The sequence below is a fragment of the Drosophila biarmipes genome, chromosome 3R, assembly GCF_025231255.1.
Source record: "Drosophila biarmipes strain raj3 chromosome 3R, RU_DBia_V1.1, whole genome shotgun sequence".
Classification (NCBI taxonomy): Eukaryota; Metazoa; Arthropoda; class Insecta; order Diptera; family Drosophilidae; genus Drosophila; species Drosophila biarmipes.
Genome location: NC_066616.1, coordinates 10,306,211 through 10,330,992, shown reverse-complemented (window position 1 = coordinate 10,330,992; position 24,782 = coordinate 10,306,211). Strand labels below are relative to the sequence as shown.

The window sequence follows — 24,782 nt, the reverse complement described above, 5'->3', positions numbered from 1 at the left end:
TTGCGTAGAAACGGACAGACAGACAGGCGGACAGACGGACACGGCTAGATCGACTCGTCTAGTCACGCTGATCAAGAATCTATATACTTTATGGGGTCGGAAACGATTCCTTCACTGCGTTGCAAACTTCTGACTGAAATGTTTGGTGTTTTTAAACATATAACGTTCTTAGCTTGGAAATAAACTTTTTTCATTTGTTCTGAATTTCAAATTAAATTTGATCAAAATCGAACGACTATATCATATAGCTGTCATAGGAACAATCGGTGAAATAATATAAAACAAATTATAGTTTTGGTGGTGGTCTGACATATTATCTTATAATATTGGAAATATAATTTTTTATATTTTTAAGAATTTCAAATTCAATTTAATAAAGATCGGACTACTCTAACATATAAATGTGAAAAAAGGTCTGAAAAAATGAATGATATAATTTTTTTTCCCGATAGTTCCAATGGGAACTATAAGATATAGTGGTCCGATCCGGCTGGTTCCGAGTTATATACTACCTGCAATAGAAAGAAGACTTTTAGGATATTTTGCAGTCTGATAGCTTTAAAACTGAGAGACTAGTTTGCGTAGAAACGGACAGACGGACATGGCTAGATCGACTCGTCTAGTGACGCTGATCAAGAATATATGTACCTTATGGGGTCGGAAACGTCTCCTTCACTGCGTTGCAAACTTCTGACTGAAATCATTATACCCTCTGCAAGGGTATAAAAAACAAATTAAAAAATGAGCTTTTCAACTTCGTCTAGAATTTTCAGGACTCTAAAATATCGTTTTGGGAAAAAATGACAAACAAAATAATATTTTCATTTGAAATTGCCCACCAAAATCTTGTTTAACGTATTACTTTTGAACGGAGCATCCAACAGTTGAGTTGTCATTTAACCCGTATTTCAATTGAGCGGACAACTTAGGGTCTTATTAAACAATCCATTTTGTTTTTACAATACCTTTTAATCCCGGGCGATTACAGAAGATTTTAGTTTCTTCGTGTATATGTAGTAGTGAAATAAAAATGTAAATAAAAATATTACATCACGGTTTTTTTTAAAACCAACAATTTTTCAAATTGAATTTTCATTAATTTCTTTATTTGTGTTCTTAAAAATTTTCGCCTATGTATAAATATAAAAACCAATTTACACAACAGTTAAGTTAGGCATTGGATATTTGCTTAAAAAATATATAATTTCATTTTTATATTAATATTTTTGAAATAAACTTTTTAGTCGATGAATCAAATTACAAATGGCAAAATATTTTTCATGTTTGGCTGTTTTATACTAAATTGGAGCGATCGAATAGCGTGCTTTGATTAACTTTATTTTATTAGGCCTTCTGCTCTCCAATTTTACATTTAAGTGTGTGTTAGGAAAAGGTTTTACAATTTGAAGTTAATTCCATAAATTTATTCTTAATTATAATGCATGACTTGAGTCTTCATGGGTCAAATTAAATTTTCCTCAATAAATAATCAAGTACTGTGTACCAATTTGTATTCGTTGCATTGGTCCAGCAGCTTTTTTACATTATCATCTACTAGGCTAATATTTTTTTTAAGATTGTCCTCAACTACGATTATGACACTTTCCGCCTCGTTCTTCAAATCAGTCACCCTATTAATTTCGTCTTTTACTCCTTTCACCACATCGTCTATTAGCCCCGCAGCTTTATCAATTCTTGGATACAATATCTTAAAATAGTTCTGTACTTTGACCAACTCCTGTGCGACCTCTTCAACAAATACAGCTTCTGTAACCACTGAACCTACGACCTGTGATGTCACTCCTAAAGCTACTCCAGCAATCAAAGTTCCGAGCCCTGGAAGAAGTAACGTTCCAAGAACAGCCCCTATACTTCCCAAAAACGCAGCCCCACCAAATGTACCCAAATGCCCGTATAGTCGGATTTCGCCTATCTTTGCTTGAAAACGATCACTTTTCTTCAGTTGATCTATGTCGAAGTATGGAATTATGTTTTTGCACTCTACACTGGCGTTGGCGAATTTTTGGCGAACAATCAATAGCTTTTCTATTGATTTCTCTGCTTTTTCTTTTCCTTTTTGACTTATGTCGACGATTAATCTACCAATAATCCTATTCCGTCGTTTCAAGTTTTCGAAGGTGGTTAATTTTGATATAACATTACTGGTCCAATCGTAGATTTCGTGCGAAGACTCAAAATAACTGTCGGCCGCTCCGTTTATCAATTCGCGTATTTTTCCCATTCTGAAGATGGTTTCGTCAGTGTGATATTCAACCGTGAGGTTCAAATTAACGTTTTTCAATTCCTTCCATTTTATGGAATTGTCGAGGTCTCGATTATATACTTGCAGTATATTGGCACTTATTTGTAATTGTTCGTTAACATTGTATTCGACATTACAATTCCCGCGGGAAATCTCCAAACATAACAAGAATATACAAAATAACTTGGTCTTCATTTGAGTAAAATAAATTGAATCGCGAAGAAAAAATTACATAAACAGACACTGTCTTGAAAAGGAGACTACGAACTGAACAACAATCAAAGCACAGGCTGGCTTTATACTAAATATTTTTGTTTTTTCTTCGAAAATATTAATTTATATTTTTCGCCGAAATTGTCTTATTTGTATACACTCTGACTTCATTTTTCAAGGTCATTATCATCATCTCTCAACATAGAACAAGTGTAATATGCGGTTATTACTGACGATTTCCGGTTATTTCCAAAAAATTAAAAAAATACCATATTGGAATTATGAGCTTGATAATAGGGTTATCATCCGTTATGCATTTATTAGAAAACCGAATTTGCGTTCGACAAAACAAAAACCCTTAAGGATAAGCTTAATTAAAAACGATCCCAAATGCGGTAATAATTTCATCAATTTTTTCATAAATAACAATGAAATGTTTACTTATTTTCTGCAAACAGAATTAATTCTGAAAAAGAAATAAATAAAATAAATATATGACATATATATATAACCAAAAAATGGAAGTTATATTGCCGAATTTTGTATACTCTTGCAGTTATAAGACCTAATCAATGTTGTGATATTAAAAAAAATGTAAATAATTATTTTTATGATCTTTTTTTGACAGCTATATTTTAGAGCGACCGATATTTATAAAATTTAATTCAAAAATTCTTAAAATGATATTCCAAGTTGTCCGATCCATCTGGTTCCGCCTTATATACTACCTGCAATAGAAAGAAGGCTTTTGGGAAAGTTTCAGTCCGATAGCTTTAAAACTGAGAGACTAGTTTGCGTAGAAACGGACAGACAGACAGGCGGACAGACGGACACGGCTAGATCGACTCGTCTAGTGACGCTGATCAAGAATCTATATACTTTATGGGGTCGGAAAAGATTCCTTCACTGCGTTGCAAACTTCTGACTGAAATCATTATACCCTCTGCAAGGGTATAAAAATTATATCTTTGGTGTTTTTAAACATATAACGTTCTTAGCTTGGAAATAAACTTGTTTCATTTCTTCTGAATTTCAAATTAAATTTGATCAAAATCGAACGACTATATCATATAGCTGTCATAGGAACAATCGGTGAAATAATATAAAACAAATTATAGTTTTGGTGGTGGTCTGACATATTATCTTATAATATTGGAAATATAATTTTTTATATTTTTAAGAATTTCAAATTCAATTTAATAAAAATCGGACTACTCTAACATATAAATGTGAAAAAAGGTCTGAAAAAATGAATGATATAATTTTTTTTCCCGATAGTTCCAATGGGAACTATAAGATATAGTGGTCCGATCCGGCTGGTTCCGAGTTATATACTACCTGCAATAGAAAGAAGACTTTTAGGAAATTTTGCAGTCTGATAGCTTTAAAACTGAGAGACTAGTTTGCGTAGAAACGGACAGACGGACATGGCTAGATCGACTCGTCTAGTGACGCTGATCAAGAATATATGTACCTTATGGGGTCGGAAACGTCTCCTTCACTGCGTTGCAAACTTCTGACTGAAATCATTATACCCTCTGCAAGGGTATAAAAAACAAATTAAAAAATGAGCTTTTCAACTTCGTCTAGAATTTTCAGGACTCTAAAATATCGTTTTGGGAAAAAATGACAAACAAAATAATATTTTCATTTGAAATTGCCCACCAAAATCTTGTTTAACGTATTACTTTTGAACGGAGCATCCAACAGTTGAGTTGTCATTTAACCCGTATTTCAATTGAGCGGACAACTTAGGGTCTTATTAAACAATCCATTTTGTTTTTACAATACCTTTTAATCCCGGGCGAATACAGAAGATTTTAATTTCTTCGTGTATATGTAGTAGTGAAATATAAATGTAAATAAAAATATTACATCATGGTTTTTTTTTTTTGAAACCAACAATTTTTCAAATAGAATGTTCTTTAATTTCTTTATTTGCCTTCTTAAAAATTTTTCGCTTATGTATAAATATATACACAACAGTTAAGTTAGGCATTGGATATTTGCTTAAAAAATATATAATTTCATTTTGTATATTAATATTTTTGAAATAAACTTTTTAGTCGATGAATCAAATTACAAAAGGCAAAATATTTTTCATGTTTGGCTGTTTTATACTAAATCGGAGCGATCGAATAGCGTGCTTTGATTAACTTTATTTTATTATGCCTTCTGCTCTCCAATTTTACATTTAATTGTGTGTGGTTTTACAATTTGAAGTTAATTCCATAAATTTATTCTTAATTATAATGCATGACTTGAGTCTTCATGGGTCAAATTAAATTTTCCTCAATAAATAATCAAGTACTGTGTACCAATTTGTATTCGTTGCATTGGTCCAGCAGCTTTTTTACATTATCATCTACTAGGCTAATATTTTTTTTAAGATTGTCCTCAACTACGATTATGACACTTTCCGCCTCGTTCTTCAAATCAGTCACCCTATTAATTTCGTCTTTTACTCCTTTCACCACATCGTCTATTAGCCCCGCAGCTTTATCAATTCTTGGATACAATATCTTAAAATAGTTCTGTACTTTGACCAACTCCTGTGCGACCTCTTCAACAAATACAGCTTCTGTAACCACTGAACCTACGACCTGTGATGTCACTCCTAAAGCTACTCCAGCAATCAAAGTTCCGAGCCCTGGAAGAAGTAACGTTCCAAGAACAGCCCCTATACTTCCCAAAAACGCAGCCCCACCAAATGTACCCAAATGCCCGTATAGTCGGATTTCGCCTATCTTTGCTTGAAAACGATCACTTTTCTTCAGTTGATCTATGTCGAAGTATGGAATTATGTTTTTGCACTCTACACTGGCGTTGGCGAATTTTTGGCGAACAATCAATAGCTTTTCTATTGATTTCTCTGCTTTTTCTTTTCCTTTTTGACTTATGTCGACGATTAATCTACCAATAATCCTATTCCGTCGTTTCAAGTTTTCGAAGGTGGTTAATTTTGATATAACATTACTGGTCCAATCGTAGATTTCGTGCGAAGACTCAAAATAACTGTCGGCCGCTCCGTTTATCAATTCGCGTATTTTTCCCATTCTAAAGATGGTTTCGTCAGTGTGATATTCAACCGTGAGGTTCAAATTAACGTTTTTCAATTCCTTCCATTTTATGGAATTGTCGAGGTCTCGATTATATACTTGCAGTATATTGGCACTTATTTGTAATTGTTCGTTAACATTGTATTCGACATTACAATTCCCGCGGGAAATCTCCAAACATAACAAGAATATACAAAATAACTTGGTCTTCATTTGAGTAAAATAAATTGAATCGCGAAGAAAAAATTACATAAACAGACACTGTCTTGAAAAGGAGACTACGAACTGAACAACAATCAAAGCACAGGCTGGCTTTATACTAAATATTTTTATGTTTTTTCTTCGAAAATATTAATTTATATTTTTCGCCGAAATTGTCTTATCTGTATACACTCTGACTTCATTTTTCAAGGTCATTATCATCATCTCTCAACATAGAACAAGTGTAATATGCGGTTATTACTGACGATTTCCGGTTATTTCCAAAAAATTAAAAAAATACCATATTGGAATTATGAGCTTGATAATAGGGTGATCATCCGTTATGCATTTATTAGAAAACCGAATTTGAGTTCGACAAAACAAAAAAACCCTAACGATAAGCTTAATTAAAAATGATCCCAAATGCGGTAATAATTCCATCTATTTTTTTTAAATAAAATGAAATGTTTACTTATTATCTGCAAACAGAATTAATTCCGAAAAAGAAATAAATAAAATAAATATATGACATATATATATAAACTAGAAAGGAAGTTATATTGGGAAAGCCGAATTTTGTATACTCTTGCACTTATAAGACCTAATCAATGTTGTGATATCAAAATTTTTAAAATGATATCCCAAGTTGTCCGATCCATCTGGTTCCGCCTTATATACTACCTGCAATAGAAAGAAGGCTTTTGGGAAAGTTTCAGCCCGATAGCTTTAAAACTGAGAGACTAGTTTGCGTAGAAACGGACAGACAGACGGACGGACAGATGGACGGACAGACGGACATGGCTAGATCGACTCGTCTAGTCACGCCGATCAAGAATCTATATACTTTGTGGGGTCGGAAACGATTCCTTCACTGCGTTGCAATCTTCTGACTCAAATCATTATACCCTCTGCAAGGGTATAAAAATTATATTCCTTAAGGTTTTTTAAATATATAACCTTCTTAGCTTAGAAATAAACTTTTTTCATTTGTTCTGAATTTCGAATTAAATTTTATCAAAACCGAACGACTATATCAGATAGCTGTCAAATAATATAAAACAAATTATAGTTTCGGTTGTGGTCTGACATATTATCTTATAATATTGGGAATATAATTTTTTATATTTTTACGAATTTCCAAATTCAATTTAAAAAAAAAATAAAAAAATGAATGATATAGTTTTTTTTTCCCGATAGTTCCTATGGGAACTATAAGATATAGTGGTCCGATCCGGCTGGTTCCGAGTTATATACTACCTGCATTAGAAAGAAGACTTTTAGGAAAGCTTCAGCCTGATAGCTTTAAAACTGAGAGACTAGTTTGCGTAGAAACGGACAGACGGACATGGCTAGATCGACTCGTCTAGTGACGCTGATCAAGAATATATGTACTTTATGGGGTCGGAAACGTCTCCTTCACTGCGTTGCAAACTTCTGACTGAAATCACTATACCCTCTTCAAGGGTATAAAAAACAAATTAAAAAATGTTTTTTATATTGAGCTTTTCAACTTCGTCTAGAATTTTCAGGACTCTAAAATATCGTTTTGGGAAAAAATCACAAACAAAATAATATTTTCATTTGAAATTGCCCACCACTGTCTTGTTTAACGTATTACTTTCGAACGGAGCATCCAACAGTTGAGTTGTCATTTAACCCGTATTTCAATTGAGCGGACAACTTAGGGTCTTATTAAACAATCCATTTTGTTTTTACAATACCTTTTAATCCCGGGCGAATACAGAAGATTTTAATTTCTTCGTGTTGTGTAGTAGTGAAATATAAATGTGAATAAAAATATTACATCATGGTTTTTTTTTTTTGAAACCAACAATTTTTCAAATTGAATGTTCATTAATTTCTTTATTTGTATTCTTAAAAATTTTTCGCTTATGTATAAATATAAAAACCAATTTACACAAAAGTTAAGTTAGGTATTGTATATTTACTTAAAAAATATATAATTTCATTTTGTATATTAATATTTTTGAAATAAACTTTTTAGTCGATGAATCAAATGAATCAAAAGGCAAAATATTTTTCATGTTTGGCTGTTTTATACTAAATCGGAGCGATCGAATAGCGTGCTTTGATTAACTTTATTTTATTAGGCCTTCTGCTCTCCAATTTTACATTTAAGTGTGTGTTAGGAAACGGTTTTACAATTTGAAGTTAATTCCACAAATTTATTCTTAATTATAATGCATGACTTGAGTCTTCATGGGTCAAATTAAATTTTCCTCAACAAATAATCAAGTACTGTGTACCAATTTGTATTCGTTGCATTGGTCCAGCAGCTTTTTTACATTATCATCTACTAGGCTAATATTTTTTTTAAGATTGTCCTCAACTACGATTATGACACTTTCCGCCTCGTTCTTCAAATCAGTCACCCTATTAATTTCGTCTTTTACTCCTTTCACCACATCGTCTATTAGCCCCGCAGCTTTATCAATTCTTGGATACAATATCTTAAAATAGTTCTGTACTTTGACCAACTCCTGTGCGACCTCTTCAACAAATACAGCTTCTGTAACCACTGAACCTACGGCCTGTGATGTCAGTCCTAAACCTACTCCAGCAATCAAAGTTCCGAACCCTGGAAGAAGTAACGTTCCAAGGACAGCCCCTATACTTCCCAAAAACACAGCCCCACCAAATGTACCTAAATGCCCGTATAGTCGGATACTGTCTATCTTGTCTTGGAAACGATCACTTTTCTTCAGTTGATCTATATCGAAATATGGAATTATGTTCTTGCACTCTACACTAGCGTTAGCAAATTTTTGTCGCACAATCAATAGCTTTTCTATTGATTTCTCTGCTTTTTCTTTTCCTTTTTGACTTATGTCGACGATTAATCTACCAATAATCCTATTTCGTCGTTTCAAGTTTTCGAAGGTGGTTAATTTTGATATAACATTACTGGTCCAATCGTAGATTTCGTGCGAAGACTCAAAATAACTGTCGGCCGCTCCGTTTATCAATTCGCGTATTTTTCCCATTCTGGAGATGGTTTCGTCAGTGTGATATTCAACCGTGAGGTTCAAATTAACGTTTTTCAATTCCTTCCATTTTATGGAATTGTCGAGATCTCGATTATATACTTGCAGTATATTGGCACTTATTTGTAATTGTTCGTTAACATTGTATTCGACATTGCAATTCCCGCGGGAAATCTCCAAACATAACAAGAATATAGAAAATAACTTGGCCTTCATTTGAGTAAAATAAATTGAATTGCGAAAAAGCAATGACATGATGATGCACTGTCTTGAAAAGGAGACAACAAACTAAATTAAAATCAACCGTATTCTGGCTTTATACTAAAGGATTATCACTTTTTTCTCGAAATCGCTGTTGCGATCGCAATCCTTATCTATCCAGACTGTAAAGATGCCTTTTTACAGGTCATTTATACAATAAGTGTAACGATTTCCAAGTGTTTCTAGTGATAATAAGAATTACAAAATTGCCGTTTCTACTGTTAGCTTAAGCACCATTTACTCAATTATTATATATGTACATTTAAATCAAAATGCATTGATCAGGCATATACCAAAATGGAACCATGTGCGCAATAACTGATAGCTCAGTAGAAATACAAAAACTTTTACTTGTTATGGTGTAAAAGAAATGTATTGGAAGAGGAAATAGTTTTATTAATTTAGCACAGTAATATTTGCAGCATGAGAAAAAAATGATGAAAAGCTGGATATCTTGATTAACAGTTCGAAAAAAAATTCCGAACGTCGTTACTTGCGAAACGTTCAAAATTGTGTTAAAAAGTAAGTTAAAGTGCGGTAAAGTTTTTTAACTCTTATACTTTCATCACTTCCAATCCAATTGATTTTTTTTAAGTCTCGGTATGCAATTCTTTTAGTTTTTGCAAGACCTTTTGATTGATTTCCCTTCGCAGACCCTCCTGGTGCGCTTCGTCACTACGTGGACTGCCGTCCACAGTGATAATACTAACACAGATGAAACCTATTAACATGAAGATAAATTTGCTGAGTTCATAGATGTCCACCAAGATGAAAGAACCGCAGGCAAAGGTGATCAAGGTTTTTTCACAATAGGTAAATTTTGCAGTGAACATTTATTTGAAAAATAGAATTTTTTTTCTTTATTATCCTTGTTGATATAAACTTCATAGTTCTACAATCAAACAACAAAAGACAAAACAGTTTTCGTGCCTGAGCTTTTTTACTTTATTTTATTATGCGTTCGGCTCTGCAATTTCAAGCGAATGTTTTACAATTTGAAGTTATTCCCTTAAATTTAATCTTGATTATTACGCGTGTCTTGGGTCTAAAATTATGTTTTTCTCAATAACTAATCAACTACTGTGTACCAATTTGTATTTGTAGCATTGTTTTAGCATCTCATTAACATTATCATCTAGAAAGCTTACATTTTTTTTAAGACTGTTCTCAACTACAGCTATGACGCTTTCCGCCTCGATCTTCAAATCGGGCACCCTATTTATTTCGTCGTTTATTTCTTTCACCACATCGTCTATTAGTCCCGCAGCTTGATCTAATCTTGGATGCAATATCTCAAAGTAGTTCCTTACTTTAACCAATTCCTTTTCGACAATATCAACGAATTCTAATTCTGAAACCTCTGAACCTACATGCTGATCTGCTAATTTAGTCGCCGCTAAAACAAAAACAGTTCCGATCCCTGGTAAAGTTAACGTATCAAGGACTAATCCTATACTTCCCACAAAAACAGATATACCAATTGCAACCAAATGCCCGTATAGTCGGACATCGTTCATTTTGTTTTGAAAACGATCACTTTTCTTCAGTTTGTCTATATCGAAATATGGAATTATGTTCTGGCACTCCACACTAGTGTTGATGAATTTTTGTCGCACCATCAAGAGCTTTTTTATAGATTTCCCTGCTTTTTCTTTCCCTTGTTGACTTATATCGACGATAAACCTACCAATAATCCTATTCCGTCGTTTCAAGTTTTCGAAGGTGGTTAATTTTGATACAACATTACTGGCCCAATCGTAGATTTCGTGTGAAGACTCAAAATAACTATCGGCCGCTTCGTTTATCAAATTGCGAATTTTTTCCATTCTAGAGATGGTTTCGTCAGTGTGATATTCCACCTGGAGGTCTAAACTAACGTTTTTCAATTCCTTCCATTTTATGGAATTGTCCAGATCTCGGTTATACACTTGCAATATATTAGCACTTATTTGCAATTGTTCGTTAGCATTGTATTCGATATTACAGTTCCCGCGGGAAATCTTCAAACATAACAAGAATATAAAAAAGAACTTGGTCTTCATTTGTGTGAAATACATTTAATAGCGTAAAGAAACAATGACATGAACATGTATTGTTTTAAAAAGGAGACTTCCAACTAAATTAAAACCGAACCATAGGCTGGCTTTATACTAAAAGATTATCACTTTTTCTTCGAAATCGCTTTTGCGATTGCAATCCTTATCTATCCAGACTCTAAAGATGCCTTTTTTAAGGTCATTTCATTATCATCATCTTGCATAATAAAATAGGTATAACATGCGGTTATTATTGACGACTTGCTGTTGTTACTAAACTAAAAAAACTAAACGACCATGCATAAAAGAATATATACGTTGGCATTCACATTATATGTATTAAAATAGTACGCTACATTTTCGTGATAGAAGGGTGGTTTCCGATATCGTTCTTACAAACGAAATTTCAATAAATAACTTTTCTTTAAAGTTATTGTCAAAAACTTTTAAAATGACCCTAAACAGCATAAATATTCTGGATCAGCCATGTCCCTATGTTTTTACCGAGCTTAGTCTCTCAGTTTAACGCTATCTTTATGAAACCTTCCCAAATCCGGCCTACTATAGCTGTATTGTAATGATTAATGAAATATTTAAAAAAAAATTTTTTTTAATTATAACTATGGTAAAATTTGTATTTATTTAAAAAAAATAACTTTGGAAAAATAGTAAACGGTAGTAAATTGAAATAACACATTATATTAATACTCCTGTAATTAGATTTTCGTTTTCTACAAATCAAAAATAGCTTTATATACATTTACACCACGGGAACGACCTGAAAGGGTATAGAAACTTCGGCTTCCCAAAGTTTGTTTCCATTTTTGTTAGTGCGCTGGTCCTCCAGCGAAGAGTTCGTATCATATCACACTATATGTGGGCACCGGGTGGTGAGGAGGTTCTATTCGAATCTAAGCAGCTTTTGCTTTTTAGGTGGAACAAAATTGGAACAACCTTTCGAGGGGGCGTGGCGGATGCGTGATAAATGGGATTTCAGGGGCAATTAGCCAAAAGCCGTCCTAGATCTTGGGCTTATGCAAGATCGATGCTTTTAAGAATAAAACCTATATTTTATCATACAACAACTTATGTAATTTAAACAGGTTTTCAACAAAGTATTTGGAATTGTTAAGGAAAACGGCAATCCAGTGATGCAATAAAGCATTAAATATACTTTTTAATAGATTTTCTATGAGAAATACAATTCAAGTTCAGTTAAAATAGCCTATTAATTTGACCGTAATTTTGGTGATTTAGTTAATTGGTTTCACGGTGCACTATTTGTGTTCCAACTCTCTAACGCTGCTCTATTTTTCTCTCTTCCCCAGCTGGTCAGCGTGTAAAACTAATTTTGTCTTAATTTCTCCTTTCAACACATGTTCGTGTGTAATTTTTAGCCGCCACGAGGTATTTGACCCTTTGGCTCACAGCTGATTTATGGGAATTTATACGTATTCGTATACCTATCCCTGCCTGTGGTCTGTTGCTGCTTTCGGATCTGATTCTGCTTCTGATTCGGATTCTACCTCTGATTCTTTTTCTATTTCAGCCCGGAGTTGAATGGACGTTTTGCGTGAAAGTTTGTGTGCCGTGTGTGATACCGCGTTGTATTTGTTTGTTGCCTTGCTTCTGGGATAGCCAAGTGGCAGATGCCGGACTCTGAAGTCGGAGCGCAGCCATAGGAAGAAAGCTAATTCATGACATGCTGACCATATTAATTTATCTTCTTTCTGCAAAAGCTCGTGCATGATTTGGCCATTACCACCAATGGAGCTGCCCCTTTCTTCCCTTTCTCAGCTCTCCAATGGCTACAGTCAGACTTCCGTAGCTCAAACTACCTGATAAAACGAGGAAATGTGCACTTTCCAAAGCTTGAGAACTGAAACAATTAAATTGAGATATATAGAAGAAACCTGACTTAAAAGTTAAATTTCCTAATGGTGCTTTAATAAGCAAGTGTTACGAAATTATTTGGAAATATGTATGGAAAACCATCGTTTTCCGAACCATTCCCAAATCTAATTTAGTGGGACCCTTAGATTCGCGACCTTAAAGTTGTCTAACCTATTTCCATAGACTTGAATTTTGTTAGAGTCCCCAACAATTAAGACTTGCTAAGGTTTGAGTTAGGTAATCTAGACTGTATCTATATCTACGAAAGAGTTCGCCATATGGTGGCCATGTCTCTGCGGCCCTCCGTCCGATTCGGTGGTACAATGAACTCCGGTGCGTGAAATGTTTGAAGCTCTTCGTTCTTTTTCGGTAACGAGATCATTGACACTTTAACGCGGAATGCATTAAGTTTGTTACCATGGCGAACGATCGCGGGCCGTGATTTCTTTCTTTTATTGGCATGATCGTGCACTCCTAATGATAAAGAAGTTCGTAGAAAGATAGCTAGCCCAGGTCGGTTGAAGAAAGTTGACGGATGGCTGGCCATAAAAGTGTTAGGATGATGGATTCGTTGATGAATCGATATACTATCCTAGGATTGTCACGGCATAAAATGGATTTTAACCTTAGATTTCCTGATACAATCTTTAAAGAGTATCGAATGCAGGGGCTTTAAAATAATAGTTAGAGCTACAAAAATCCCAATGCTAATATGCTTCACCTTTTAACCGACGGTTTTTGAGTGGATATCTTCGTCATAAGAACGCCAAATCGACTCGATACCACCCAAATTCGAATACAGCGTGTGCTTAACATTTCAATGCTCCGCAGAGCTAATGGGATTTAAATAATTCTCCCATTCCGATGGGTTTCGAGAAATCAGCATGAATATTCCGAGACAATGCAAATGACTGGAGAGGGGTGAACCAAGTCGAGCTCCATGGGGTTCAGTGACACCTTATCAGGGAACTGGCCAGAGGAGGAGCGACAGATAAGGCCATATCATGACAAAAGGGAATCGTTTGGCATTGGGGTCCAGTGCAGAGCATTCCCGACTCTCGGACACGCCATAATTACTCCATTATAATGGAGCGGCAACAACTGAACCGAGCCGAACCGAACTGAGCTGATTGAGAGGCCGCAGAAGGCTGCAGGCGGCAGATAATGATTATGGTTTCAATTACCCGGAGATGGAGCTAACGAACGCCCCACAACAAAAGAGTAAACAAACATATGTATATGCTTTTTCCTTCCAATTTTTTTTCCATCCTCCTTCTTTTTGGACTTTTCAGTGGTGTAAAATATGCGGAAATGCATTTCTATGGACTGACTTACACACAAGTCAAACACCACAAGTCATGCCAGCCCAGCCGGCGAAAACTTGCATGTGAACGGAGCTGGCCGTCTCAGTCTGGCCGGGTTTGGCCTCCCGCTCGCACAGTTGGCCCGAAGATGACGATATTAATGTGGCTGCGGATGGTAATGATGATCATGATAATCATGTGAAAACCAAGCCAAACCAAACCAAAGCCATAGTCGGAGCCTGAGCCCGAGCCCGAGCCCGAGCCCGAGCCCGAGCCAGAGCCTCCCATGGACCTGTTTGGGGCATAATAAGAACACCAAGCAATGCAGCTGCCTGGAGCTGGGGAGCTGCAGCTCCATCCCAGCCCAGGCCCCATCCCCAGCTCCATCCCCATTCCCAGCTCCGGCTCCAGCTCCAGCTTCACCTCATCTTGGCCAATGCAACCGAAATGGCAACAAACACGGCCAGGCCGGGCCAGCAGGATGCAACTGAGCGGGGGATTCCATGCGGGGGGCTGGGGCCGTGGGGACGTTGACGATCAACCTATAGCCCAAGTAAATTACGACTGCAAGTCAACCAGTCAAGTCAGTCAAGACGAGAGACGAGAGTCATCTCTGGATCGGATCGCTGGGCCGCGGTATGGCCTGTATGGTTGTTGGTGTGTGAGAAAAGTTAAGAAAGAAAGCAAGTTGCTGGCCGGGCTTTTTCTTTTGTTGTATTTACAAGCGGCCAAAGGTTCGTTGACCGTACAAATAGTGACCCACTAACATCCGCGAGTACGTTCACCCTAGTGACGTATTGTTGCCTCCGCGCAGCCGAAGACCAACCGGGCCGAAGCGAACCTGGCTCAAACCTTTTGGACCCGGCCGCTCTGCCGACTAAGCCAGTTTGAAGCGAACCTCGAAAAATCGGTTGGCGCTTAAGAGCATCGTGGGGCCTAAGAGCACGTCTCAGCCCTCTCTTTTGGCCCAAATGCGGAAATGTTGCAGCATGCCGCCGCAGCAGTATGGGGGATCGCCGCTCAGTCGGCCTGGCCATATCTTTTGTGGCCTGCTAATCCCATCGCATCCCATCGGCGGACATCTTCATCAGGCTAGATTAAAAGCAAATTGGTTGGCAAGCTTCGCTCTCGCTCGGCCAAAAGTGATTTCGGCCCTGACCATAAAAACATTTGTTGCGGCAATCAATTATGATCTGGCTGCAACTGTGTGAGCCTGGCTGAAATGCATCTGTGTGAGGCACACAGTGAAAAATATAAGAAAGCAAAGGATAATTATTTATACATAATACTGGTTTTATATTTGTAATCTAGGAAATATTACAACTTAATGGCAAATCTTTATTAAATCGTTGATTAATTAACTATTAGGATTACATCAAAAATGAAATTGCAAGAAAATTGTTTAATTCATAATTGTTCGATGTTACATGCTGTAAATGGCATATTAACAGTGTTACATTTTGATATATCATTTCAATTTACGATATTTAAAAGATATTTGATTTGTTTTTATTTTTATTTTTTTATTTTTAACTTTAGTTACTATTTTAACAGATTGATAGTTTTTCTAGAAAACACTATACCCCATATTATAATATATTAAGATGTAATCCCATTTAGAAATTTTCCGCACCTTATCTGCCTTCTCCATCTCCATATAGATAGGGTATCTTCTATACCCCGTGTCTCGTGGTGTTTAAACCCGCCTATCGGCCCGACCACACCTTCGTTGTACCGGGTCTTGTGACCTTTGGCAGCCTTGACAATCGCCGCCTGCGACTCTGCCCCTGCATGCGCCTCGGCCTCAAGTTCAAGCCCGCTGGCAAACCTGAAATTGCCACATGCGGTGAAAGTAAAAATTCATAATTTTGCCCCCTCCCCGGCGCAGTTGCTAGCATTTTACCCAAAGAGGCCATAAAAATGGCAAGCCAACTGCGCTCCGCTCGGAGGAGGTAATAGCCACACTGCAACACCATTGAAAACGGCGTTGGTGGCAACACCGAAGGCAGCAGCAAATGCCACACCAACACCAAATGCAATGGCATGCAGTTTTCCAAGCCCCTTTTTACCACTTCATTAGCCGGCGAGCGGGTCGAATTCGGTTGTCGGTTTTGGTTTTGGTTTTTAGTTTTGACTTTGGGTCTCGGGCCTTTCTCTACTTTCGTTCGCTCGGCGAGGAGTTTTCCGAATAATTTTGCCACCAAGGTGTGGGCCGGCCACACATTTTCCTCGCCAAGGCTGAGGCCGCGTTGATCATGAACATGACACAATATTATGGATTATGAGGCGCCTTTTCTGCACACAGAGAAATTTTAACCATTCAACCCCTTGTGAAGAAATATTATGCCAAATATTTTCTTATATACTTCATTGATATTGTTTACTATTGCATTACAACAAATAATAGATTGATTACATTTTATCTTAAAGCACTTCAGAATTTAGTTGTAACATTATACATATATTAAATGTTTTTTTCTTTATTTTAATGAAGGATATCTTCGAGTACTTTTCTAGTTTTTCCTATGTTATGTTTGCAGTATTTGTATCTTCTATCCGCAAGAATCGGTCTTAAATGGATCATTGTTTATACAATTGACAATAATTTGTATTATATTAGTATATATTTTTCCCCGTGTACTGGCTTTACTGTGGGCTGCCGATTGTTGCGTTTTCCTGTGCGACTGCTGGCCAGGGAAAATCTGCTGGTGTGGCAAAAAAAAAAAAACATTTCAATTCCCATTCGAAATTCGACTGGAGTTCATAACTTAGCGTTTATTTATGAGTTGTCAAGGCGTTCGCTACGTGACTTGTCGGCCTTGTTGGATTTTCAAGTTCAGGGCGCCGGCGCCTCTGGGTATCCCGTTTAGATCAACTTGATATTTATGGGTTTATGCAGAAATTTGTCTGTTCCCAGACAGGATCCGTTTGGCCGGGGCCCACCCAGGCTAGGGGACTCGATGCGAGGCTGATGAATGAACAACTGCAGGCGGGGGAGGACATTCAATATGGATCCTGGCAGCCTTGAACTTCGGCAGCTCGAAAACTGGATGATCTCGGCAGCTGCTGCTGGTGCTGTGCTGCTGCATCATCTTCCAACTGGCTGGGCACATGGGAAAGCTTTTGGCCAGGATCAAATGACTACAGGCAGCTGAAGCTGCCTCAGCTTCCGATTCACACGCTCCCTGCTTACTCAAGTGAGGCCAACTGGCTGCCAAGGGGCTACCAAATTGGCTAACAATTTTCAAGCGGCTGCCGCTGCAATCATTGGATTAATTTTAATATGTCCATGGACTGGGCCGCTTTCGACCTAGCCAGCAGCATCTATGATTATGGGCTCACGGCATCGACTGGCCGACAAACACATGTACATAAATGTAGCAACATTGCTGCCACTGGAATTGCGACCTCTTTGGTGTTGCTGTTGCTGCTGCAGTTGCTGCTGCTGCTGCTGCTGTAGCTGGTTACGAAACCCCAAGAAAAACTTCCGCATTCATTTAAGATCATTTCTGTCGTTTGCTGCTCCAAGTGGTTGTTGGTGCTGCTGCTGCCGGTGCAAGAGTTGCAAGTTGCAACAAGCAGCAGCAGCAACAGCAACACAGCCCCCCTCATTTGGCGTTGCTTGTCTGTTGTTTGCTATTATTAATGCCGTCGCCGCCACCACCGACGTCTCAACTCCCAGGTCCCAAGTCCCCAGTGGTATGTTTTCTTCATTTGCCGTTTTCGCGACTTTATGGATCGGGGAGCAACTGCGGCAGCAACACACTCTTGGAGCCAGTTCGTCTGCTTCCAAAAGACAAGCGCCCAATTGACAAGGTGTTTTGGTGATTGTCCATACCGGATTGCGGTTCCTCATTGCGGCTTGGGTTGTTTTTGATGGGTCTTACTGGGGGGCAGTCGACCAGTCAGCTGATTTAATGTGATCCGATGCAGCTATGTTTACTTATTAAATGTATTCAAAAAATCCTTACTAACGTTTTGGATGACTGAATGGAACTATAATATCATAGTACATGTCAGCTTTCTAACTATTTCCCTTTTTGAAAAATATTATTTTTAAAGGATCCCAAAACTTTAGGCTTCAAAATTTAAATATCTTTAAAAACCTTACAATATTCTAAAAGTATTTTCAGAACTTTACATTATTTTTAAAAATCCTTGGTCTAATAAATACTAATTTAAAAACTGTAATAAAAGTTAAGGTATTAAGTATACAAATTTGTGAAATCGTTAAGCCCTTACAGTCTTCCTTAACCTAAGAACAGACCCGTACAAATTTGATGCCCTGCCCCCAACCGATTAATCTTCTGGCCATATGAACCAGATTCAGCAGTAGGCTCGTGCATGACAGCATCCAGGAAGCCGTTAACCAGTCCTGCCATAATCAGGTCAACTCTTGGTGCGGTCCGTTAAATGGTCAGAAAGCCAGAAAGCTTCCTCCCATCCCGAAGATCTTCTTTTTTTGGATCGTGCCGCCTTGGCAATAAATTCACACTAACGGGCGAAAATGGGAGAGAAGTCGGCGCAAAAGACTTTTACGTTCATCAATAATAAGTACCGTTAGCCCGGTCAGAGCCAAAGTCTCCCGACTTGGCCAGATGACCAAAAGTGGCCAGTGTGACTGTCAATAAATTGCCGAGGAGCTGCCGCAGAAGCGCACCCAGAGGAGAGGGAGGAGGAACCAGGTTGGCCCGGGAGAACGGCCAAGAACGGGAAGACTCGGCTCGGCAGTGCAGGCAGAAGAAGGCCAACTGGAGGCAACGGTATATTATGCAATCACAGCATGAATGAGACACTCTTGACCGAGTTTCCGAAGCCAGGCAGTAACGGTACCACGACACATGCGACAGCTGACAGCAGAGCCAACTTGCAGGCCCAAGCTCCCCGGAACGAGGCCCAAGGCGAAGAGCATGGCCAAGAAGCGAGTAACGGGTTCTAGGTTCTGTGGGCCAATCTAAAAAGAAGACGGCTGAAAGGCTGTTGGGGTATGGGGAGGGGAAAGAGGATGAGCATGAGCCGCACCATAGATGGCCAACGAGAACTCGAATGCAGGGCACCCGCCAATTATGCAAACAATGCAGCTGGGAAATGCAGAAATAATAAAAAAGAAATAAAAGTCCAGAACTTCAAGATCCCCACACGGAACTTCTTATATGCCAAGCAAATGGGGCCTATTTACATTCACCATTATGGGATTGTAATACAACTTCAATATCAGTTGGGTGCTTTTTATTTCCTACAGTTAAGAGAGTATTCTTACTATGCCAAGACAAGTTATTACCAACTTCGTTATGTATTTTCTTTTTTTCTAAAAGGTTTTATCATTTCTCTGTATTAAACATGCTGATTGCTGAAGATCTTCGTTCTCCCATATAAAATATCTGTAACAAAATGTCAAATGAAATGACACTAACTTTAATACTTTAATAATTTAATGGTAATACCACTAAAATACTAGTAGCCTACTTTTTTAAACACAATCTGAACTCAATTTAGTTGGCCTTTATTAGAACAGTGATGTAGTTAGTGGACAGAAAGATAATATTGTTGGTTGGTTAATCATATTAGTGTATAAGTACGGTTTGTGGTGTTTGGGAGCACCTCCTCCACGATGGATATAAGCTCTGAAAAGTTTTACTTCTGAAGGTGGGTCTTCACAAGGGAAACCAGAGGGGCAGCAGTGGGCATCGCTGGGTGTTCGCCGGCACTGCCGGCAATATCGATATGGGTATACTTGATCGGCAGCTTCGAGTCCAATCCGTGCTTGTCCAGACCGGAAGCCATGATCATGAAGGCAGCGGGCACCTGGTGTCCACGTGGAGTTCTCACCGACGGGGCATTATTGGCCTGCACCAGATCCTCCCCAATTACCTTGCCCGCATTGAAGGCAAAGTCGCTGGGACGGAGAATGGAGACCTCGAACGGTTCTCCGAAGGTCTGGCCAGCAGCCTGCAGCTTCCTCGCGTGATCCTCGCGATGGGCCACGCTGTTGTCGATGGCAATAGACTGGCCCTCCCCGGCGGAGATGAAGGCGTGTCCAGTCAGAGTGGCAATGGTGAACAGATGGGGATCGGGCAGATTCTGCTCCACGACCATCTCCTTCATGCGGCAGAGAGCATCGGTCATGCACATACGACCCTCGGCATCGGTGTTTCCGATCCTGACATGGAGACCAGCTCGCGAGGTGATGATCTCATCGGCCACATAGCACTCCTCGCCCACGGAATTGCGGACCATGCACAGAGCAACCACGACATGGACATCTTCGGGCTGGAGTTGGCTGACCACCTGCATGAATCCTGCTGCGGCAGCTGCTCCACACTTGTCGCGAGACATGCCGGCCATCACTCCTCCGGCCTTGATGTCAGCGCCACCGGTGTCATAGGTCACTCCCTTGCCGACCAGCATCAGGGTCTTCCTCGCCGGCTTCGGGGGCTTGTACTCCAGGAAAATGATGCGACCGCGGTGACGCTCGACGGCATCTGCAGCCCGGTTCACGGCCGCAAACAGAGGATACTCCTTCTCCAGGATCTTCGAGTCACTGATCACATTCACGTTCAGTTTGTCGAACAGCGGCTTGATGTACTTCTCCACCTGGATGGGCGTCATGCGCTCTGGATCTCCCACACCGATGTCACGGGCCACAAAGCGACCAGCCTCCAAAATGAGGGCTTCCTGGAAAATCGATTCCGCCCTTGGATCGTCGATCTGGACACTGAGCGTGGTCACGCGGGAGTCCTTGCAGGTTCCTGCTTCGCGCAGTTGAATGGGCTAGATAAAAAAGTAATATTACAATAGCTAATTATTAAAAAAAATAAACAAAAGCAAACTTACCACATAAAGCTGCTCTAGGGCTCCGAGAACGGTGCAGAGCTCGGCCTCAGGGAAACGCTTGGTCTTGGGCACATACAGCAGAGGGGTTCGGAAGCCAGCCTGGCGAACATTTTATTTTGAAAATAAAGTACATTTAGGCAAATATAAATCAAAGGCAATAAAATAAGCTATTCTTTAAACATTTTAGTAAACATCCTTGTTTTTTAGAGTTATTTTATTAAGGTGTTAAAAAATCTACTTGGAAATTTTAATAAATTTACCAATTGTGTTTTTAAGAATGTCAAAAACAGCGATTAGTAAGAAGACCGTTAGTAATATTATATTTATTTAAGTTTGGGTTTAAATAATTTACCAAATTAAATAGTATATTTTTTTTTAATTTCTTAAATACTTCAACTGTAGAAAAAGAAATCGAGATACACCAACCTTGAGCACCTTCTCCATGGACTTCTTGGCCGCCTGCTGGTAGCTCCTCACATCGTCGTAGTCGGTGAGCTCGGAGACGGGGGCATAGACCACCGGTTGGTCCACATTGGGAGCCTTGAAGCAGGACACGCTGCTGTCAAAGGACTTGTCGTAGCTGCGGTGTTCATCGAAGATGGCCTTCAGCTCGCTGGGCACCGCCTCGCGGTCGATGATGCACAGGCAGTCGCTGCCCGCGGAGCTCATCAGCTTGTTCAGCCGGAGGGTGCATGGTAGAATTCTGGAGGGGCACACATGAAGTGCGCGACGCAATCGTTATTGATATTCATTAAGAAACATTTCTGGGTGTCTACAATACATGCAATGGCGTTTAACTGAAGTGAATTTTATCACGACACACGGGCTTTATTAACTGATGCAATAGTTCACCTTACGTAACAAGCTTCCTTTTGTATTTCAATTCATGTTTAACAATAAAAATCCCCGCTGAATAAAGAATTACTATACCCATGACTTGGTTTACTTAGCCTTCCTCTTACCCTCATTCCTGGCGCTGAGATTATCTCAACTTTAAGTGCTTATAAATAACTTCGATAAGGTTTTGAATTGACCAAATCATAATCATAATCTAATTTCTCGTTGCAGAAGGAGGTGTACCACGAGTCGAACTGTTAGCAACCATAATATTCTTTTATTTTACAGAATAATCTTGGACTTCCAACCATATATCAAATACTTCTTTACTATCAACATAAATTGATTTATGATTTTAAGATTTTAAGAGAAATAATTTTGGTTAATACAATTTCTACACTTCAGATAGATGAACATTTAATCGTACTAATGTTCTTAAATCCATTTTAAAAATGACACTAGCAAGCTTCAACATTCTTATTATCTTTGCAAAAGATAAAGTGTGGACTTCTAAAGATATCCCGACAGATTGCAAAGAAAATATAAAAATTGAGATATGGTATGATAAAAAAACATTGTCAATCTTATCATGAAGTGGATCCGGGACCTATATGATTAACCTTCACTGTAAAAGATGGCGAATCTGCAAGAGCTTTCCCAATCAGTCGCTAAGCGCGGCTAGATAGCTAAGGCCTTATAATCTCCAACACGCCCTCCAATAACAGGTAGTAATACTCACTTCTCGATACCCATGATGAGTACTTTCAAAGGCAGCTCACGCGACTTGGTCGATCGGCAAGTGGGGCGTCACTGAACCTCGGATGGGCACAAAGCGCTGCAGCTGGAAACTGGAAACTTGGGAGCGGGATCTGGAACGGAAAGCTGGCGATAAGGAGCGGTTCTGATAACTCTCTATGGTGATTTGCAGTGTTCTGGCTGGGTGGTCAAGCTTTTTATACATTTGACAACCGCACAGTGGTTTTGTTGTAATTGCTGTAGGGTAACCACGGGGACAAAAACAACATGCACGAGCTATGAATAATCGCCAGTATGATCGCAATGTAATACTAGAACTCGGATATAACTCGACGGCAATAAAGTCAAAGTCTACTCACGTCGTGGGCTTCCTCTTGCCAGTCACGTCCCAGGTGGATGCAGTTTCTGGGCCAAACCACTCGCAAAAACAAAGGAGAGTCCAGGTGCCGGCCAGCTGCCAGCTGTTGTCGTTTGCCCGCGTTGCCAATCGGCGAGAGCGGGCCAAGAGCTTTCGGTTCGAATTTTGATACCCTCGGGCTGGTTTCTTTAGCATGACAAGGTAGCTCAAAAGGAGAATCCGCCTGTGGGTACCATTTTTGTTTCCCTGGGTGACGTGTCATAATTATGTGTTGGAAACCGTAACTGGAATGATGGACTACTTATTGTTTAAGATATTTTCAGTCTAAGCTTTTTAAAACATTGACTCAATTTTCATTTTGAGTACATGTATATGCTGCGGTCAGAAAAATATTTTAGAGTTAAGAGAACCTCAACCTTTTTATATGATTTAAATTTTCAATTTTGGTATGTTATTAAGATGCCACCAAATCTTGGTTCTCACTCAACCTTCCTAAAAAAAAGACAGCCTTTAAAACAGGGAAACATTTATTCTCCATTAATGAACCGCTGTATGTCGTCAATAAGTTGTGGCAACTGCTTGGCCTCCAGCACCAGGAGCTTCCTGTAGGGCGTCATCACGGCATCGCCCTCCAGCCAATCGCCAGACATGCCCGAGTCCGTCTCGGAGGCCACGGAATACTCGAAGGAGAACTCGGCCCGATCCGACAGCAGCTCATCCTCGGCATTGGTGTAATTGTCCTCGGCTGGCTTCCCCTTCTTGGCCTCCTTCCGGTAGAATTTAACCAGGAGCAGCAGAGTGCCAAAGTCGAACTTCATTTTCTTGGCCTTGGCGGCGTCTATTTCCTGCTGCAGACTCTGCAGCAGTGGCACGGAGATCTGGGCGGGGATGTTGATGAATCGCTCGTTCACCAGGAATCCCACATGGCGCTGCTCGTTGTCCAGAAGCTCCCTCAGCTGCTGCTGCACTTGCTCCGAAGCGTGCGACTTGGCACGATCGAGCAGATAGGTTCTCAACTGGGCGATGCTGGGCTGATCCTTCTTGGCGGTCAGATTCAACACGGAGGTGATGCCAAAGACTGTGCCATCCTCGACCATGTTTTCGTCTTCAGTTTCGCTCTCGGCGCCCTCGTCGTCACACTGGCAGATCACACTGCCCACGTAGTTCTGGGCTGAAAATACAAAGGTTTTTTAAAGGATGTCCAGATGAAGATGTATGTTTTGGAACACTCACAAATGATGAGGTCCGCCATTTGGTTGCAATTGATGTGAGCTCTTAGGAACAGTCGCTGCAGCAGCTGCGAGATTCCCTGGGCATCGGGATCCACTGGAGACCGACCTTCGAAGTCGATTTGCACCTCCTAATAAGGAATAACGTTAAAAACAAAATTGTTTCTGATTTAGGGGCTTCGCTTACCTCATTTCCCCTGTAAGCATCTGGATGCGGCTCGTCGTCGTCGTCATCGTCGCTGGAACTGGAGTCCTCGTCGTTAGGGTCCACCTCCATCGTGTTCAGTTTCTTTTGCTTATTCGCGGACATTTTAATGATTCAGTTGACTATTTTACTTTTGTTCGGCTTCCAAATAACAATAAAATGCGGCTTGAACAGCTGTTTTCGTCCACACGTGTTGCTCCGCGTTGCCAACCACTTTTTGCAGCGCTGTTAAGCGTTACAGAGCTCTTTACATTTAAACACCCGGTTAACAACACATGCTGTTATTTTAAAAGCATCAAACTACACAGGAAAAATTACTTACAGCAGT

At 39.3% G+C, this 24,782-nt stretch overlaps 3 protein-coding genes across 7 annotated transcripts; all 3 read right to left on the bottom strand.

Moving 5' to 3' along the window:
* Positions 1–386: 386 nt before the first annotated feature.
* On the bottom strand, positions 387–11,148 carry LOC127011542 (hemolysin E-like). 4 transcript variants are annotated; one of them, XM_050888768.1, is made up of 3 exons: positions 10,690–11,148; positions 3,951–4,014; positions 387–512 (listed from the first exon to the last, which is right to left on the bottom strand). In XM_050888768.1, exons 1-3 carry the CDS (start codon positions 11,057–11,059, stop codon positions 509–511), a joined length of 438 nt encoding a protein of 145 aa, XP_050744725.1. In that variant the 5' UTR covers positions 11,060–11,148; the 3' UTR covers positions 387–508. The 4 variants fall into 4 exon arrangements, with proteins under 4 accessions (XP_050744725.1, XP_050744726.1, XP_050744723.1 ...); XM_050888769.1 differs by lacking the exon at positions 3,951–4,014 and adding an exon at positions 649–712; XM_050888767.1 differs by lacking the exon at positions 387–512 and adding an exon at positions 3,671–3,814.
* Positions 11,149–19,722: 8,574 nt separating this feature from the next.
* On the bottom strand, positions 19,723–23,170 carry LOC108032078 (putative aminopeptidase W07G4.4). 2 transcript variants are annotated; one of them, XM_017105899.3, is made up of 5 exons: positions 23,022–23,170; positions 22,646–22,775; positions 21,496–21,772; positions 21,070–21,168; positions 19,723–21,006 (listed from the first exon to the last, which is right to left on the bottom strand). In XM_017105899.3, exons 2-5 carry the CDS (start codon positions 22,657–22,659, stop codon positions 19,870–19,872), a joined length of 1,527 nt encoding a protein of 508 aa, XP_016961388.1. In that variant the 5' UTR covers positions 22,660–22,775; positions 23,022–23,170; the 3' UTR covers positions 19,723–19,869. The 2 variants fall into 2 exon arrangements, with proteins under 2 accessions (XP_016961388.1, XP_016961390.1); XM_017105901.3 differs by lacking the exon at positions 23,022–23,170 and having other exon boundaries at positions 22,646–22,844.
* A 359-nt stretch (positions 23,171–23,529) lies between these two features.
* On the bottom strand, positions 23,530–24,670 carry LOC108031148 (protein BCCIP homolog). Its single transcript, XM_017104363.3, has 3 exons — positions 24,437–24,670; positions 24,254–24,380; positions 23,530–24,191 (listed from the first exon to the last, which is right to left on the bottom strand). The coding sequence occupies exons 1-3, from the start codon at positions 24,557–24,559 to the stop codon at positions 23,548–23,550; spliced, it is 894 nt and encodes a 297-aa protein (XP_016959852.1). The 5' UTR covers positions 24,560–24,670; the 3' UTR covers positions 23,530–23,547.
* Between the last annotated feature and the right edge of the window lie 112 nt (positions 24,671–24,782).